At 34.8% G+C, this 21081-nt stretch overlaps 1 protein-coding gene across 1 annotated transcript; it reads left to right on the top strand.

The window, feature by feature from the left end:
- The first annotated feature begins 317 nt into the window (after positions 1 to 317).
- On the top strand, positions 318 to 19689 carry LOC128857129 (D-2-hydroxyglutarate dehydrogenase, mitochondrial-like). Its single transcript, XM_054092706.1, has 8 exons — positions 318 to 414; positions 11050 to 11151; positions 14525 to 14666; positions 14734 to 15125; positions 15193 to 15361; positions 15441 to 15570; positions 15634 to 15956; positions 19350 to 19689. The coding sequence occupies exons 2-8, from the start codon at positions 11059 to 11061 to the stop codon at positions 19598 to 19600; spliced, it is 1500 nt and encodes a 499-aa protein (XP_053948681.1). The 5' UTR covers positions 318 to 414; positions 11050 to 11058; the 3' UTR covers positions 19601 to 19689.
- Positions 19690 to 21081: the final 1392 nt, after the last annotated feature.

Below are 21081 nucleotides of genomic sequence, written 5' to 3'. Positions count from 1 at the left end.
GAAAAAACTTTTTTTATCATTTCGCGTTTCATGCGCATTGCTTTAATTCCGTTACGTACTTATAAATAACCATTATAACAACAAAGTTATATTTTTTTCTTGTAATTGGCAATGAAAAAGGAAAAAAATATATTTTTGTATAAATTGCCACATATACATATTTCCAAATAAGCGCGATCAATTTCAGGAGTAACAGTAAATGTTTCAAAAACATTCCTCTCCCACTTATCTACGTGAGCGCTTTGACAATCAGCCTTATCATTGACGTGAAATTTGAATAAAATCGCTCAGCTGACGACGACAAGCGTTTCATTTTTGTTTTAATCTCTTACTGTGCGGGTGATAGTAAATTAGTTATAAATTCACAAGTTTTGCGGACGCCCGTTGTGCATGACAAGTAGCTGATTAAAAGAAGTAGCGTAAATGAATTAATTATTTCATATTTATTGTAAATTTAAAAAAAAGCATTGATAAAAAATGCAATTTTAAAGTGAAAGCTATAAAATCAAGTATAATCGACTACACGATTATCAGCAGTGCGAAATTTGAGTCTTTGCAGAAATATTTGATCGATTTTTAGTTTTCTCTCACGCTTTTCCATGCCTTATAAAACAGGTCATACACACACAGGACAGGCAGTTTTGAGCCTCAACCAAAACAATGCCAAACGTCGGTGCCCACAAAAGATAGTAGAATCCCAAATGGGTTTATTTGCTTAATTTTATCAGGATTTTTTTTTTTGGTTTTTGACACTTTGTCGAAGATTAAAATTTTTAGTCAGAAACGCAAACAAAAGCTGAAAAACTATTACGGACGAAAGAAGAAGCGTAAATTGTCTGCGCTGCGCTTTGTAATAAAATAATTATGAACCAAGTACCAGTTTGCCCAACGTCGCTTCTTCAGCTGAAATTTAATATGCGAACATTGAAAATATTAAAAAAGAAATCCAGTTTAGAATTAACCTGACCAGAAATCTATCTAAGGCAAAAGAAGGAAAAAAAACTGATCCCTTGCGTTTCTAGCTCCGACAGGTTACCCTGTATCACATGCAATTGGCATTCAAAATGGATAAAATTTTGATTTGATATGAATATACAAATACCTCCCGTGATATCACAAAGGAAAGGCGAATAAACAAATCTGATAATCGTCATTCAATTTGCACCCATTGGCAACATTTATCTCCAATAACAACATTTATCTCCAACGTAAACAATTGACACACACACACACATGTACTGTTAGAGTGTATGCAGCACAAGCTAATATAATTTTGTTCAGCCAAGAAGAGAGAGAGAGAGAGAGAGGGAGCTTGTACGGTACTCTAGCGCTCAATCAGTGGCTACAGTAGCTCAGTAAATGGTTCATAAAAACTAGAAAACTAGTTTGGAAAGGCAACAAATTTTTTATTTGCTAAGGTCACAAATTGAAAATTATTTGCATTATTTAAATGAAGATATGTACAGTCAGCGTCAAAATAAAGTGTACGAGTACACCATATATTGATAAGTTTTCACTATTTATTTATTTATTTTATAATTTCAGTTATATTTTATAAAAATATACAATAGTTCATACAACAACAACAGTTTGAAACATTCTTTGTAAAAAATTTGTAAGAAATCGGCAAATTTTCAAACTTTCAACTCAGAGTTTCAGAAAAACGTCAGGCATGCAGTTTTATAGATCACTAAATTTTTGTATAATCAGGTGCAAGTTTCAAGTAGGTCCAAAATCACACTGATGTACGCGGTCTTGTGCCTTTTCTCCATTTGAAGCCTACTCCAAATTTTTGGTACATGGAAGAAAACATGCATTACCGCCAGCAGAAAAAATTGTCAAAAATCAACGAGGATTTTTAAACCACTTAAATCATCGATTAAACTGCATACCCGAAATTTTTTTAAAAATTGTTAGTAATAAGTTTGGAATTTCGAATAAAATTTGTCGAATTTTATACAAAGCTCGAAACTTCGCTTTATTTGTAGAAAACAGCTCACACTGTGAGCAGAAAAAATTGTCAAAAATCAACGCTTCAATTACCTATAAAACTGAATACCCAAAATTTTTGGAAAAATTCCGAATAAAAATTTTGATTTATTGAAGAAAATTTGCCGAAGTATTAAAAATTTTATACAGAGTCCTGAAACTTTGTTGCGTATGATCCTTGCTGTAAGTATGAACTATATTTTTTTTGGGAAGACTGGGGAGACTACTTTCTGCATTACTTTGGGAGGGCCCATTACTTCGGTAAGCGGAAAGTTTAGTGAAAATTTTCGGAGCTAAAGTGTTAATTGCAGTTTGATTGCGATAGTGAGCGCAAAAATAATTAGTATCGAAAAAGTGTAGTTTTGTGGCATTTCAAATAATTTACTTGGTAGAAGAAAATAAGAAATCGACGAAGGAAAAAAAGTTATGTTACAGCTCAATACTACAGAGAAATTTGTTCCAAGAAAATGCTCATTACATTTCAATGGGTCGAAAATGTGAGATTTCAGGCAGTTTTTGAAAATATGTCATCCATAGAAGTTGCAGTTGACGTTGAAGTTGAAGCGTTAGCAGGGATAGTTCGAAGAAGTTTATTACCTTCTATGGAAGGCCATAAAAAAGCATAAAATAATCTTAAGGTAAATAAAATAATCGAGCCAAGAAGTACGTAGACGCTCAAAATACTTAAAATAAGCCAAAATTGAATTGGTGGGGTTTTGCTGACAACGTCTCAAATGAGTTAAGAAGCGGAACATATTGATTTAGGACGTAGAGCAACGGTGAAAAGTATATAAAATTAATACTCAGTACCAGTTAGGCGAGAATACAACCAAAATATTCGCTGATCTGGAGATGTTTACAAAGAATTAATGAGGAATTCTGCGTAAAATTTCTGGCATTGCGAAAGACATTACTTTTATATTGACATGCCTCCCAAACTTGTAAAAGTAAGTTTTTTCTGCAAAAGTTTGCCTACCTAAACCTTGGATCTGAAACCAATTGAGAATTTGAGATATATTTCCAAAAAAAAATTAAATTAAATAAATAAAAAAATAAATAACTCGCGAATACACATCTATTCAGGGAACCATGCATATCACTGAAACACTACAAATAAATTGATCAAGAGTAGTTATCTTTTCAGACAGTCAAGTAGCTTTCTGGGCCTTAGATTCCAATTCCATTTCATCCAAGCTAGTTTTACTGTGTAGAAAGGAACTAGACTTGCTTGGTCATTGTCTTCAAATTACTCTGATATGGGTTCCCGGACACAGAAAAATAGAGGGTAATGAGATAGCAGACGAGCTAGCAAAAAAAGGGTCCGGCACTAGGCATAACAGGGGCGGTGATAGCTGCTACCCCATGCAATACAATAAAAACATCCATTGCGTCACATTACTATGCTTCAGACGAAAGAACTCCACCTTCTTTTGAAGTACATGCACTGTAGTACAGCAAGAAAGATATGGCCGTCGTACAACATTCAGTGGACGAATTACCTGTTAGGATGCTCCTGACCAAACGCCTCGCATATTACTGCAACCCTTACAGGTTACTGGAAGGTAGGGGATCATGCAGCCAGACTCAAACTTCCTTTCAATCCCATCTGCAGAAGCTGTCAGGCGGATGGGGGTGAAAGAAAATTTGTTCCACTATTTATGCGAATGTCCAGGTTTAGCCAGAACAAGACTTCGCTCTAACCGTAAACCTTTCCTACAGCAAATTAATGAAATCTCAGACATAGAGATAAAAAATTTACTGTTATATCTGGAACTCACGAAATGGGTCTGACTCATACAAAAAAAAAAAAACCAGACATCACACGAGATCAGTGGTAATAAAACGGCGCTAGTCGCTAATTAAGATTATTTCAGTAGAAGTACCCAACCACTTCAACAATAATCAACACCTCTGTTAGGTGTTTGGCCGAGCTCCTCCTCCTCTTTGTGGAGCACGTTCCACAAATGAGGGATCTACAGTTTTAAGCCAACTCCGAATGGCAAATGATTTTATGAGAAGCTTTTTTATCAAGGAGATTATAACTAGAAAATTTTTCACTAAAACCTGCGCCAACCTAAATCCCATCAACCCTTTCCATTATATGAACAGCTCTGGCTGGCTGTAGATATCTGCCTATTAGAGGACTTAAGGAGACTGGCACTCAAATCATTTCACCTACCTACCTTAGACGACTGTTAACGCTTTGCTATAGTCTTATATGTTTGAAAATTTAATGTCAAGTATGCCGAAAAGAATACAAATTCTTAATGAAACGGTAAATTAACTTTTAGTAAAGCTTAGAAATAAGAAATTCAAATCACTTTCTAAACTATTCACTTAAACGTCGGCAAAGAGCCACCCACCAGATGCAAAGTTGATAATAAATAATTTTATTTAGCATACAAAAATAAATAAATTATTTTTACATATACCTACAAATAAAAATTTTTTTGTTTTGTTTTTGGGATCTTTGTAAAGGGTGGCACAAAATTAACCATTCAACTTTTTACTAAAAAATAAAATTATTTTGAATGACGGAAATCTTTATTTTGACCCTTACGTGCTCCATTGCTTGTCTGTTTGTATGCTGCAGCTGTCTAGCTCACAAGTGTCAAATATGACGTAGGACGATATTTGCAAATATTATAAATCTTTCCATAATTGATTAATTTTGCGCCACCTGTTATTATTACTACTACTGTTCCAAAACAAAAAAAAAGGGGAGGAGTGTGAAAATGTGAATTTTCATGAACACTTTTGTTAGTCACTGTACATATTAAGTTGTCCATGTTAATTCCGGCATGCATGCGCATGTTTAGCACCTGCTAGTAGATAAAACTAGATTAGTACGTTTATTGGTTTTATAATGCAACCTGAATTCAAAAGAGTTGGAAAGTTGCCAAATGGTTTATGAGCCTCGAGATTATCTTTGTTTTTTTTGCTTTTATATGCATGCGTGACATGTTAATAAGTATGTTTGTCATACTGTGTGCAGATATTTAAGCAAAAGATATTTATAATTAAGAAAAAATAATCAAATTAACGGAAAAGTAAAAAGAAAAGAAATAAATGGGAAAGGCTTCCCACAAAAAACGTTTTTATTTGAATATAATTTAGTATTTGACCAGAGTCGATGGCCTAAGCTGCTTGTACCCTATTTTTAGACATTAAGCATTGTATTTTATGCTATGTTTTAATAAATAATAATAATATTTGACTCTAAATTCTCTTTTCGAAATCTTTTAAATTACTCCATTGCAAAGTCCACATTTTGTACTTGCTTTTATTCGATGTTTTAGTGCGGACTTTGTTGATCCATATACTCTAAAGCAGTTATACGAGTATACCTTTCTGGTGCATTCGAAGCTGAGACTCCTTCTTTGGAGACCATCTTATGCTTGTCATATTAATAAGCTTGAACGTGTCCAGAAAGCCTTTGTGCGTTCTGCTTTGCGTTCTTCGGATTTCACTGATCCAATTCCATATTATAAAAGTCGTCGCTTGTTCATTAATCTAAACAAACACTGGATATTACGATAGAAGGACTATTCTCGCCCTCAATTTCGTTTTCGATTTGATAAGTGGGGCGCTTGACTCTCCACCGCTACTCGAGAAAATTAATTTCAATAAAGGTCAACATAAAGATTTCCAACACTCAAAATCTTTTTTTTTTTTTTTCATTTAGTAAAAAAATTATTCGAAAAAAGAATTGGATAATTAATTTTGCGCCACATTATATGTGCTGACTCAACACTTCAATGAAAATTGTTGCTTCGACCAATTCGGTTGTACGCTTCGTTTTTGTATTTCCCATTTTTATTCTTTCCTAGATTTGTGGCTGAGCTCCGCCTTCAGTTTGTGCTGTGTGTGTCTTGATATTGTTCCATTGTTTTAGCGTTTTTGCATTTATATTTTCTAGTAATAGTTTGGGATATTTATAACTAAACACAGCCTTTCGTATTTGCTTATGTACGTCGTTTAAAAAAGACCGCAGAACCTATAAAACCAAGTCAAAGTAATGTTGGCGGAATCTGAAAATGCAGACGAAAACTTACAATTTCCCAAAATTATTTTTTTAATTTTTTTTTTTTTTTTTGTTTTTTTTTGTAATAATCTACAGTACAAATTACTTTACAGACCAGACAAAAATGCATAGAAAATCAAGCCACATTTGGCAACTAAAATATAAGCAACCAATATAAGTACAATATTAAGTAACTGAATTCAAAATTTTTACAAATCTAGATAAAGGAATCAAGCATACTGGAATTGGACAATGAATTATAGTCTCTAAGTGCGCGAGGAATGGGTTCATTTGCAAGTAATGTTTGCTTATAAGTCTTAATGTCTACCTTCTGCTGAAATATGAACGAGACGTTATCAATAAAACGGTCCGCGGATGACATCTGGCAAAAATAAATTTTTTGTTTTTTGGTAGGACTGTTATAAGCTTACATGGCAAATTTCAGCGTGATATGTCGCATAGTTTGTTTTCTGTGCTACTGTAAACAAGTCAAGCTCGAGTGTGTTCTTCGAATTTAACGATGGAAATTCAAGTTGAACAAAGAATTTGTTTGAAATTTTGTTATTCCAACAAAATTTCGGCTTCAGACGCCTTAAAAATGTTGCAGACAACCTATGGGGACTCTGCTCTATCGCGTGCACGTGTTTTCCAGTGGTACAAATCGGTCAAAGAGGGCCGTATATCAACCTAAAAAACCACGCCAAAGTCGCTCAAAAATTAAGGTTATGCTGACTGTTTTTTTCGATTCCGAAGGTGTGGTGCACTCGGAGTTCCTTCCGCAAGGTCGATCGGTTAACGCTGAATATTATTTAGACGTTTTAAAGCGTTTGCGCGAGAACATTCGTCTTAAAAGGAAGGAATTGTGGGACAACAAGTGATGGTTCTTGCATAACGATTATTTGAACAAAAATAATGTTAATATCGTTCCGCAAGCACCGTATTCGCCTGATATGGCTCCATGTGACTTTTTCCTGTTTCCCAAGCTCAAGTTGCCGCTCCGTGGAAAACATTTTGAGACAATTGAAGTCATAAAAGAGAATTCGAAGAACACACTCGAGGTTGACTTGTTTACAGTAGCACAGAAAACAAACTATGTGACATATCACGCTAAACCATGTAAGCTTATAACAGTCCTACCAAAAAATAAAAAAATTATTTTTGCCATATGTCATCCGCGGACCGTTTTATTGATAACGTCTCGTTCATATTTGAGCAGAAGGTATATGTAGTCTCAATGTTTTCCTCATAAAAAGGGTAAACATTGCGAAGACTTCTTTGTGGAACATTACAGTTTATTAATATAAGATTTTAATAATATATTAATAAGTTTTCCATATCCAACGTGAAAATCGGCGAAAAATGCCGGCGGATAATACCAAAAAAATTTAGCCGATAAGAGAGTGAGGGCCTTTGAGAAAAACCAAAACTTGTTGCTGCCCTGGCAACTAAACAATCGAAACGGGCAAAATCTTCTACAAAAAGGAAAAAAATAACACCAGATAAAAGGCTGTAATTTTAAAATTAACTTAAAATGGAGCTTTACAAAAATATAATTTCCAAAAATATGGCAGAGTAAGAAAGACTGAAAGGGCTTTCCTTTTTTAATATGAACGTTAATATTTTTTAAATATATGTTTTAGTAAAAAAAATTAGTAAATTCTCTTATGCTGAATTTGAGGCTGAAATTGATAATTGAATAATCCCCATTTTTTTTTATTTGAAATTTAAGAATGAAATAGATAAAATATATCTTTTAAGGCACCTTTCTGGTCTAGAGACGTGAAAATTGAAGGCATTGAAAATTGACGAAAAACAATCGATACCAATTGAAAATCGTTTTTATTCATTAGATCAATTCTTTATTTACAAAAAAAAAATATTTTTTTTCAATGACACTAATAAAAAAATTGCATCCCCTGACGTAACACATGCCACTAGCGTAGCTGATTGGGCTGCTTAGGTACGTCTGAAAAAAACAAAAATGCGGTCGATTATTCATTAGGAGATATGTCGCTATAGTGGGTAGCAGATTAAAAAAAAAAAAAATTGTGGATATTTTATCTGTCTATTGGAAAAAAAAGAATTTTTTTCGCGTTCTCGCTCCTAAAAAAATAGAAAAATTGATTACAAAATTATAATTCTGCTACCCGCGAGAGCCTCAAGTCTACTCAATAAAATATTAAAAATTCAAATCAATCGGTTTTACTTTTGAGAAAATGTCCGGGACTAGCCAGGGCACGACTCCGATCCTTCGGCAAGCCTTTCCTACAGCAAATTAAGGAGATCTCAGACATCAAGATAAAGGATTTGCTGCTATACTTGGACCTCACTAAATGGATCTGACTTGGAAACAAAAACTTTTTGAGAAATTACCAACGCCAACTCGAAAAAATAGTTTCGAGAAAAACACGGTTAACGCGCTTATACCTGGGCGTCATACTCCAAATCCGTCTCGTTTTCAAGGACTGTAACGTCTAAACTACAACGTCTAAACAGCAACTGCAATTTCAATATAAACATTTGCAAGTATATTTTTGAAAGTATAAACTATCATAACATGAAAAAAAAATCGATTTTTTCGAAATTCTGGACCAGAAAGGTACTTTAATAAAGATTTTAGTAAAAAAAAATTTTGTAAATTCTCTTATGCTGAATTTTGACGCTGAAATTGATAATTTAATCATCCCCTTTTTTTTGTATTTTTTTTTTTTTCATTTTAGAAATGAAATAAAATATATCTTTTAAATAAAGATTTTATTAAAATACAAGTTTAGTAAATACTCTTATTACCATTAATGCTGAATTTTCAGGCTGGAATTAATATTATAATTGAATCATCCACTGAGCACAGCTGCTATAAATTTTAAATTGTATTTTTTTCTATTTTAAATTTTTTTATGTAATTTTAACAATTTAATTATTTTTTTTACAATATTTCTTTCTTTTTATTTCAAAATAGTTATATTGTATTTATTTTAATTACTTCAAAATATTCGCTTCGCACGCATTCGTTGTCAGCCCTCGCTGAAAGAAGTGCGATTTGCCGACGGCAAAGCATCTGGTGAGCATGCATACATACATACATAAGTGTGTAGCTTGGCTAAGGGCCTGGAATTGAAACTGGCCGGCAAATATGAGTGCAAGTATGGCGCGCTCAAAACAATGACAGCCGTTTTCAGCTGGCGTGCGTCTTTCATTTTTTCCACCATTTTTAGATATATATAAACATTCACTTGCATAAATACATACATATGTACGTATTCATGTATGCAGCAGCGGTGATTCGCTTGTGATGCAGTTTAATGTCTCGTAGGTACACTAACGCACAAAAAAAAGCCGCACTTCAGGTTGAATGAATATTCATCTCCCTACTTCTGTTGAAAATATTGAGCCCATTGCTTTTTAAATAAAAAAAATAGTAAATATTTAAACCATACCAGAATATTTAAATTGGCGTCAATGAAGTGGGTTCGTCGCACCCGAGGTAAAATAAATGTGCGCATATAAAAAACAAATTTAATACATTTTATTTATGTAGTTGATTAATAAAACTTAAAAAAAACGCACTCAGTTAAGGGGTTGTATATCAATTAGAATTTAAAAAAAAAATTGATTTTTTTTTATTTAATTTTCTTAAATGCAGAAATGCATAGAATTTGAGTAACCAAAACGCGTAGGTACTCTAACCTTCAGAAGACACACTGGCCTGTGAGTCACCCCACAAAATATTTGATTGGTTGTATTTGGTTTATTTTTAAAATCTGGAAATATACCGTTAGTTATATTGTAGCAAGTCCTCAGTAGTTGAGGCGCACCCACCAAATTTATTATTATTTGCTCAAACGCCGATTATGTAGGGCCGATTAAATAGGCTTCAACGATAACATCTACATTCAAGTGAAATCTCCCACTGGCGACCATTTCTTTTTAGATCTGCAAACAGCCAGAACAAGGTTGCCAATATTTGACGGACCCATCTGGCAACCCTGTATCTTTTGACAGAGACAGCAGATCGCTTAATGACATACCGCGTTGGAAGCGTCAGTCCAAGCAGATTTTTTCCATGGAACAGTACACGCCACGCAAGCGCTCCCAAATTGTTGAAATTTGCATTCAACAAAAGAAGTCAATTGTGAAAATTCAACGTGCATATAAAAAATTAAATAATGTGAAAAGTGCGCCTTCTAAGAACCCCATTAAACGTTTGTACGAAAGGTTTTCGACTGGTGATGCTCTTTCTAATCCAAAGAGGCCAAATCAAAACCGACCAAGGCGTCGCCAAGGACATCCCAAAACCGCCGTTCTCAGCAGTTGGGCATTGTTCGGACCACTTTACAACGAATTATCCTCATTGATTTGCATTTATTCCCGTATAAGATTCAATTGACGCAAAGATTGTTGCCTGCGGACAAGCCTCGTCGATTGGAATGGGCCCAAAGGGTCTTCGAAATCTGTCGGGACCGTCGAATATGGGCAACCCTGTAGTCGCTGAGGGCCAAATCTGTTGAATACGGTTTATTTGGGAGCAATTCGAAATTCAATTCATGTAGTTTTGCCATTGTTTTGATTGACTTGTGACACGGTGCGTTGTCTTGATGAAACAAATCAGTGAAAAAACGCGGCACTCACTTTGAACAGAGCTTTCGTAGATGTGTTAGGCCAGGGACTTTTCAACCCATGTATTAAAATCAAGCAGAGGGATTTGCAGAAATACGAGTTTACATAAAATGAATGCAATTTTTATAAGGTGGTTAAATGGGGTTTTGTGACGAATCTTTTTAACACAAACTATATAAAAAATTTGAGATAGATATTAAAATAAAATTAGCGAGCATGTTTCTTTGAAGCAAATAGATTTGGGAGTGACCATTTCGAATGAAAATTAATTTAATTAATTTTTTTTGTTTTTTAATACTTGCATGATTAAATAAAACTAACTTCATAAAAAAAAAATATTATAATTTCATATCTATAACGGACTTAACTTATAACAGAACTTATGGTAGGACTAAGTATATTTATATCTCATATTTTAGCCTCAAGCAATGACTCTTGGAAGGATAGGAAAATTACAATTTTGCATAGCAAAAGCAATAAGAAGAGCGTATTCGAACGCTGGAATTCCGGAATTAACGCAAGTAAGTAGAAAAACTTGAAAATTTTCTCGAAAAAAGTTAGCATTAACCCTTTGGGGGCGAGTCTCGGCATATAGCCGCCCAAGCCGTTTTACCGTTCCGGACGCGTGTCGGCACATAGCTGCCCAAATTAGTTCGTAGCAGCAAGGCTCGCGACGTCTGTCGTTCTGAGCGATAAGATACGCATATGTATAGTAAAAAAGTATTTTTTTTATTCAGTAGGGGCCATTAGCGATGAAGTCTTATCTTCCTTATTATGTAAACTTACGATGTGAGACGACGGTGGAATCAAAACGAATTTCAGTTCTTCGGTTTAGTCTCTCAGGGTCACTGCCAGAGGAACCAGCAGGCCTTTTATATATTTTATATTTTATCCTACGCACGATGGCTAACCAATCTGGAGATGATACGTTAGACTGTGACAGTTCTGACGAATATTACTTTGAATTTAACAAGACGGAAGATCACGTCATTACTTCGTCAAGTGGAAGTGAAATCCGTTTCTGATTTGATGAACATTTTTTCTTGTGTTAAATAAAGCCTTAGTTTCTATAATGTTCAACGTATTTATTATCTTTACTGCGCACTCTCATACCTCTCGTCTTCAGCGCCGCTCGCCCGTCGAACGGCTCCGTACCAAAAGGATTAAAAAAAGTAATCAACTCTAAAAGGCAAAACATCATTAAGTTTTTTCTATTCGCCACCTCCATGCTCGCTATCGTTCTGCTCGGCTCACAAACCGAAAAAAATAAAGTTACCGAGCAAGATTCGCCGCTAGCGAGATACCTCATAAAACTGGTGTAACTCACTATTTTACAAACAAATGTAATTTTAGGCAGCTCTAGTCCACGTTTATTTATACCAGTTGCTTAATCTATTCTCCACTCGCTTGGCGAAAAGAAGAGGCGTATTATCTCAAGGAAAACATGGAGACATCATAAAAATGCCAGCTCTTTCAGAATCATGAAAACCATATCAACTGGGTGTACCATATTTCTCAGGCATCTCTTTGTTCGATCCATTCGATTTCTGCTTTGATGACTAGCGGTTTTCTTAAGAGGTTAGGCAACTGTAGAAATTTCAAAAAATTACGGTAGATACCTATGAAAAGAGACTTTTTTTGCAATTTCAAACGTTTATTAACAAAAAATGATTACAAATTTAATATTCAAAATAATAGCCATCGCTAGCGACACATTTTCCCCATCTCTCAGGCAATTTGTGGATGCCGCGCCAAAAAAAATTGGTGAATTCCTTATATAAAGGGTGGTTAAAGTTCAAGGGCCGATGTTGAATGTGAACCACACCTAAACGTCAAGTTTTTTTCTGCATTTCATTTGACATTTTTCAATTTCAGACTAACTCAATTTGAACCATGGAAAGATACACAATCAAGCAACGCGTTAAAGTTATTCAGGCTTATTATGAAAACGGGCGTTCAAATCAAAATGCATATCACGCATTTCGTGATTTTTTCGGTCAATTTAATCGTCCAAATGTGCGTACAATCGGAAAAATTGTGCAAAAGTTTGAGCAAACCGGGTCTGTAGAAGATGGAAAACACCAGTGCATGCTCGTACAGCTCGTACTGCAGAAAATATTGCTGCTGCTCGCTATAGTGTGGTTGAAGAGCCGTCCACCTCAACTCGTCGTCGTGCCCAACAACTGCACCTCTCACGCTCATCGTTGATGAACATTATGCATAAGGACTTGCAATAACACGCTTACAAGGTGCAATTGACTCAAGAACTAAAGCATCTGGACCATTTCAAGCGTCGTCAATGGTCAGAATGGTGCCAGGAAATGACAACAGTGAATTATCAATTTTCGAAGAAAATCAACTTCAGTGATGAGGCACATTTTCACCTCAGTGGATTCGTCAATAAGCAGAATTGCCGCATTTGGGCGAATGGTGATCCCAGGATGATTGCCGAAAAACCAATGCACCCACAAAGAGTGACTGTTTGGTGCGGTTTATGGGCCGGCAGCATCATTGGGCCGTATTTTTTCCAAAATGAGGCCGGTTAGGCAGTTACTGTGAATAGTGTTCGCTGGAAGATATGGCTGTGGACGATATGTGGTTTCAACAGGACGGTGCCACTTGTCACACAGCTAACGAAACAATGGCTCTTTTGCGCGAAAAATTTGATGGCCGAATAATCCCACGTCGCGGCGATGTCAATTGACCGCCAAGATCATGTAATTTGACACCGTTGGACTTCTTTCTTTGAGGTTATTTGAAAAGAACGATGTACGTCGATAGGCCAGCAACAATTCAAGAGCTAAGGGATGAGATAATTCGGCACATTAACGGCATAGAACCTCAATTATGCCTCAGCGTCATCGAAAATTTGGACGATCGGATGGAGGTGTGCCGCCGAGGCTGCGGCGGTCATTTGACCGATATTTTGTTCCATACGTAATTGAGCCATACCAATATTATCATAGCAAAGAGAAATGACAATAATTTTCTAAAAAAATTGTATTTTATTCAAAATCAACACCGGCCCTTGAAACTTAACCACCCTTTATTATTTTATGTAATTCCTAATGCACGTCTTCGCGAGTTTTAGCAAGTCGTTCAGCGTTTTGTCAACAATATCCTACAAGGATGAAAAATATGCTGATTCTAGGCACATTCGGCGAGTCCTACAAAGAGCAGGACAGTGACAAAGTAGGTGTTTCAAAGTACCCCTAGCATTCAGAGACCCCAATGTCCCGTCCCGTCTGTACTCCAACCAATATTTGCCAGGTTTTTCTGAAGAGTGATAAAATGAAATTGGCAATTTTCGTATTCCAAGTCTTTAGCATAATTTTGGCAGCTTTGTATGAGATTGAGTATTTCCATATCGACTGCGTTTCGAGCGCTAGTTCCTCATTTAGTTCCGTTTTCAGAAAGAAGAGTGTTGGGTATATTTCTGACGAGCACAATATTGGCAAGCAAATACCTGCCTTAGCGAGATCATCGGCTCTCCCATTTCCTGCTATTTCTTTGTGTCCTGGTATTCAGTAAATAGTGACCTGCAGAGTTCTCCTATTTTGGATCTGCATTGTTGAACACATTCCGAGTTAGTCCAAGGAGCCATAACTGCTTTAATGGCAGGTTGGCTATCAACGTAAATGTTTGTCCGAGTATTAAGAGGGGTTGAGTCCATGAGCCAGTTCAGCTACTTTTATTATGGCATAGATTTCAGCTTGAAATATATGTACAACAGTAATAAGGGAGTCAGAAAGACCTTTAGAGAAAAGATTTTTGATAAGGCACCCTAATGTACTATATGTACATATGTATGTAGGTATATGGTCTCAACTAAGAATAAAAATTAGAATACAGTGATTTTATTTATACTTTATTCTTCTCCTTTTTTCTCTTCAGGTGCGTCACAATGTGAAACGCAGTCCATTCACTGAACTAGAAGACAAGGACATTGCTTTCTTTGAATCCATCGTAGGCAACCGTAACGCCTTGCGCGAAGACTTGCAAGCCTATAATGTGGACTTTTGGAACACTGTACGGGGTAGGCCAAATGTGATCGTGTGAAAGGCCATTATTTTATTTTAAAATTCGCACTTTTTCAACCATAGGCAACAGCAAATTGGTGTTAAAGCCCGCCTCCACACAGGAAGTAGCTGGCATTTTAAAGTATTGCAATGAGCGCAAATTGGCGGTTTGCCCGCAAGGTGGCAATACTGGTGTGGTAGGCAGTTCAGTGCCGGTTTTCGACGAAATTGTGCTATCTCTGGCACGCATGAACAAAATCATACATATCGATGACATCACTGGCATAACTGCCTGTGAGGCTGGTTGTATTTTGGAGAATTTGGATAATAAGGCGCGTGAATTGGATTTAGTAGTGCCACTGGATTTGGGTGCCAAATCCAGCTGTCACATTGGCGGTAATGTTTCCACCAACGCAGGTGGATTGCGCGTGGTGCGTTATGGCAATCTACATGGCAGTGTGCTGGGTTTGGAAGTGGTGAGTGTGACATAATCGGCAAACCGGCTAGATTCTAATAACTGATCGATAACTGTACCAAATTTAGGTGTTAGCGAATGGTGAAATTTTGGATTTGATGTCAGACTTCAAAAAAGACAATACCGGCTATCATTTGAAGCATCTCTTCATTGGTGCCGAGGGTACGCTGGGTGTGGTCACCAAAGTTTCGCTGCTGTGTGCGCCACAACCACAAGCGCAGAATTTGGCATTTTTGGGTAAAAAAACAAAACAAATTACTATTTTAAGCTCTTTATAATCACGAAAGCGTTACACTTAATGCAACACATTTTTAAGGTTTGCCCAATTTCGATGCAGTGCTCAAGACCTTCCAGAGCGCTAAACGTAATTTGGGCGAAATTCTGTCCGCTTGTGAAATGATTGATGCACCAACCTTACAGGCTGATTTGGATCACTTTCAGTTGAAGTAGGTCATAAGAGCTTAGCCACTTTTTTATAATTTTCTTCACATTTTGCCTTCCTATCGCAGTCCTCCTATTTCAGGTTATCCATTTTATATGCTGCTCGAGACTTCTGGCAGCAATGTGACACACGATTTGGAGAAAATAAATAAGTTTGTGGAAATTGGTATGGAAAAGGGCGAAATCATTGATGGCACTATAGCAAAGGGCGCACGTCAAACGCAAGAAATTTGGAAGCTGCGCGAATTGGCGCCAATGGCTTTGGGAAAAGATGGCTATTGCTTTTACTACGATCTTTCGTTACCGCTGCGCGATTTCTATAGCATCGTAGACGTGTTGAGGGAGCGCGTTGGACCGCTAGCAACGCGAGTGACAGGATTTGGGCATTTAGGTAGCCCATTTGTTTATTATATTTTTTATATGTAAATATTTTTATATATTTTTTATATATTTTTTATATATTTTTATAAATATAATGGTCTATTTATAAGTTCGTGCGGTTTTACAACAGATGGCGTAACTTGATTATTATTCCATCGATCCACATTTCCAAACATTCATTGGAGAGCTACTGTCGTAAGGCACAAACGTCAGTATAAGTTTTTTATTTGAAGCGTAAACAACAATATTTTTACCACACTTGAAAATGTCGAATTTCGTGCCAAATAATGTGTTTTTGCGGGGAATTCTTCTTCATTATTTTAATATGAAGAAAAAAGCAGCCGAAAGTCATCGTATCTTGGTGGAAGTTTATGGTGAGCATGCTCTATCTGAGCGAACGTGCCAGAAGTGGTTTGCACGCTTTAAAAGTGGTGATTTTGGCTTGGAAGACGAAGAACGCGAGGGTGCGCCGCCAAAGTTCATGGATACCGAATTGGAGGAATTGCTCGATCAAGATCCGGCTCAAACGCAAGAAGAGTTTGCAAAAACTTTGGGAGTTGATCAATCAACCATTTCCAAACGTTTAAAAGCCATGGGAATGATCCGAAAGGTAGGCCATTGGGTGCCATATGAATTGAAGCCAAGAGACGTTGAACGCCGTTTTATGGCATGCGAACAACTGCTTCAACGGCACAAAAGAAAGGGTTTTTTGCATCGAATTGTGACTGGCGATGAAAAGTGGGTCCATTACGACAATCCAAAACGTCGGGCAACGTATGGATACCCTGGCCATGCTTCAACATCGACGTCGGCGCAGAATATTCATGGCCTGAAGGTTATGCTGTGTATCTGGTGGGACCAGCTGGGTGTTGTGTATTATGAGCTACTGAAACCGAATGAAACGATTACGGGGGATGTCTACCGACGACAATTGATGCGTTTGAGCCGAGCACTGCGAGAAAAACGGCCGCAATACGCCGATAGACACGACAAAGTTATTTTGCAACATGACAATGCTCGGCCACATGTTGCACAAGTGGTCAAAACATACTTAGAAACGCTCAAATGGGATGTCCTACCCCACCCGCCGTATAGTCCAGACCTTGCGCCATCCGATTACTATCTCTTCCGATCGATGCAACATGGCCTGGCTGACCAGCACTTCCGTAATTACGATGAAGTCAAAAAATGGATCGATTCGTGGATTGCGGCAAAACCGACCGAATTTTTCACAAAGGGAATCCGTGAATTGCCAGAAAGATGGGAAAAAGTAGTAGTAAGCGATGGACAATATTTTGAATATTAAATTTGTAACCATTTTACGTCAATAAAGTTTCAAATTTCGAAAAAAAAAACCGCACGAACTTATTCATAGTCCTATTATTTTTTATATAGTTTTCATATATATTTTTATTTATATTTTATATATTTTTTATATAGGGTGGGCCATGTACAATTTGCTTTTTGAATCGGCTATAAAAAAAACTAATCAATATTTTTTCACACTTTTTTTTTTATTTTGAAGATTGAACATTGTCATTTATGAATGAAAAATAGTATCGTTTAAATGACTGCCACGACTGGCTTTACAGTAGGCCATTTGATCAACCCAATTTTTAAGCACATTTTCGATTGTTTGGGCTCCAATTTCATGAATGGCAACTTCGATTTTTCACAGCTCCGATGCGGCCAATTGATATCGGAATTTCGGCTGATTATTCGGTTTTCAAAAACGGTAGCCAAAAGTTCGAGTGTAACTTTGGCAGTGTGACAAGTTGCACCGTCCTGTTGAAACCAAATGTCGTTTATGTCATCCTCTTCAATTTTTCGAAACAACTCGTTGAGTATGTCACTGTATGTTTACTGTAACCGCGGCTCCTCGCACATTTTCGAAAAAAAATGGCCCGATGATGCCGCCAGACCAAAAACCGCACCGAACAGTGACTCGTTGTGGATGCATTTGCTTCTTTACAGTAACGTGTGGAATTTCTGAGCCCCAAATCCGACAATTTTGCTGACTGACGTAGACACCGATGTGAAAATCAGAGAAGAAGAAGAGGGCTCACAACTTTGGAAATAGGTTTTCAATATTTCCCAATTTTGTTCAGCAACAAATTTCGTAAATGTCAAACCTTTAAGTAAATTATGAACACATTTGACATGTCATTTGTGTTACCATTCTCAAAAAAATAGGTGGTTCAAAAAGCAAACGCTATATGGCCCACCCTGTATATTTTTTATATATTTTTTAAATATTTTTTTATATGTTTTTTTACATATTTTTTTTTTGTATATTTTTTATATATTTTTTTATATATTTTTTTACATATTTTTTTTTTTATTTTTTATATATTTTTTTACAATTTGTTTTATATGTTTTTTATATATTTTGGTTTTATATATTTTTTAAATATTTTCTTATATATTTTTTTATATATTTTTTTACGTATTTTTTTTTGTATATTTTTTATATATTTTTTTTATATTTTTTTATATATTTTTTTACATATTTTTTTTTATATTTTTTATATATTTTTTTACAATTTTTTTTATATGTTTTTTATATATTTTGGTTTTATATATTTTTTTAAATATTTTTTTATATGTTTTTTATATATTTTTTATATATTTTTATATATATTTTTTATATAGTTTTTAAATATTTCTTTATATATTTTTTTATTTATTTTTTTTTTTTTATATTTTCTTACAATTTTTTTTATATATTTTTTATATACCTATTTTCGTTTTATATATTTTTTTATATGTTTTTTATATATTTTGGTTTTATATATTTTTTAAATATTTGTTTATATATTTTTGTATATTATATGTTTTTTAAATTTTTGTTTTATATATTTTTTTTATTTTTTTATATATTTTTTACATATTTTTTTATAAATTTTTTTATATATGTTTTATATATTTTTTTATATATTTTTTTTACATATTTTTTTTATATATTTTTTATATATTTTTTTATATGTTTTTTATATATATATTTATAAATTTTTTATATATTTTGTTATATAACTATTATATATATGTTTTGATATATTTTTTATATAAATTTTTTAATATATTTTTGTTATATTTTTTTATAAATTTGTATATATTTTTTTACATATTTTTTTAAATGTTTTTTTATATTTTTTATATTGTATTTTTTTATAAATTTGTTATATATTTTTTAATATATTTTTGATATATTTTTTTATAAATTTCTTATATATATATTTTTTTACAAATTTTTTATATATAGTTTTATATATTTTTTATATATATTTTTACATATTTTTTATATATATTTTATTTATTTTTTTTCAAGTATTTTATTTCATATTTACGCTTTCACATTTTTAATATAATTGTTTTTTTTTTATTTCAATATTTTTTTTTTCAGGCGACTCCAATTTACATTTGCAGGTTACATGCACCGAATATACAGACGAACTTCATCGCAAAATCGAGCCGTTCATCTATGGATACACCCACGAGCTAAAAGGCAGCGTAAGTGCTGAACATGGCATAGGTTTTCTTAAGAAGAACTACTTGAAATACAGTAAATCACCTGAAGCGATTGCAATGATGCGCGATGTGAAGAAGTTGTTGGATCCCAACGGTATATTAAACCCATACAAAGTGTTGAATTAAGAATTCAGTTTACATTTGCTCTTTTAACCTGCTCATAGCTGTTTTTCTTGCATTCACTCACCTGCCGTTATGCACAAGAAATTAAATAAATAGAAGAGCAAACACTATTTCATGTTTTTTTTTTGTTTTTGTGTTTACTATACCCTTACGTAGATCAGTGCGTGCATTGTCAAAATATGAAAGTCCAACCACCATTTTGCATTTTTTGTAAGCGACAAGCTAATTTGCTTTTGACTACAGCAAATAAGAACGTCCTACCCATTTCCCACGACAAATTCAATAGCCAACTGAACAAAAATGTTTTCTGGGAGTACGCACATACATATATACGTAGCAGCAGAAAGCTATGCACAATGCCGCCCTCCGGTGCGAACTACGCGTCTTTAAGCTCTTTTCACTTACTACGAAAGGTGTGGCTTTTTAGCTCAACGAAGAGCGCGTATTTTGAAAATATTTGCTCTCTTTAAGCGAATACCACCGCATGAGGTGAGTATGTTCTCTACCTGTTTGGTGACTTTGACAGCGGAGAGTAAGTCAAAAAGTGGTCAATAGAGATGTATCTAGCGAATAATTGTGTAAAACAGAGAGAGCGCAATAATGGAATGTTTTGCTTTTTTGTTTTTTTTTTGTTTGAAGTGTCGTTATTTATAGCTTATTTATTCACGAACGCAGCACTAATCCGCAATTTTTTTTATTTACTGATGCTCTTAGTGACAATGCAGAAATAATTTGTGCTTTTTGTTAGTGTATTTATTTGTTGCTGCTTGTTTACTTAACACAATGGTGCCACTTTTCAGTTAGCATAAACGTACGTATGTAATTACCACAGCTCACGGTATAAATGACATTTTTCTGAATAAAGTGAGAGTATTTTTTTAATATTTTACTGCTATGTTAAATATTTTTGTGAATAAAACGATAGTATTTTTTAAATATTTTACGACTATCTTAAACATTTCTAGATTTTTTGTTGTTACATTCAACATGTGTATACTGGCAACACTCTCTAGAAGAGAGCAAACAGCTGGCACGGATTTATGGAAAATACCAATGCGAAAATAGTAAAGGTGGTGTCGGTAAATCAGCTGGTTTATTTTTTTGTTTCGTCTTGTCCATGTGGCTGGCAACACAGAATGGAACAGCGAATTCAAGATTTGTTCCCAATACTTTACCGTGACAATCAAACGTCCAAGCATTGTTGTTGGTCTAGTGTTACCAACTTTAATGAATGCGCCTTGGAAAATACCAATATGCCGCCAACAGCTGACGTACCAATTAGTGACCTAAGAAGATATATAGAGAAAAAGGGGCAGTTGCCGGTCCGTTCCTCTAACAAAACTTAGCTCAATAAATTCAGCACACAAAAACCAATTGGGAACTGATTAGAATAAGTTTAAAACCCATTATTTATAATGAGGAGATATTTTCAACGTACAACTTTATACGTTTTTTGCAGTCGCCCATAGCCAATTCAACTGCTT

Source organism: Anastrepha ludens, chromosome 3 (assembly GCF_028408465.1).
Source record: "Anastrepha ludens isolate Willacy chromosome 3, idAnaLude1.1, whole genome shotgun sequence".
NCBI classification, from domain to species: domain Eukaryota; kingdom Metazoa; phylum Arthropoda; class Insecta; order Diptera; family Tephritidae; genus Anastrepha; species Anastrepha ludens.
This window is presented reverse-complemented; position numbering and strand designations above follow the sequence as displayed.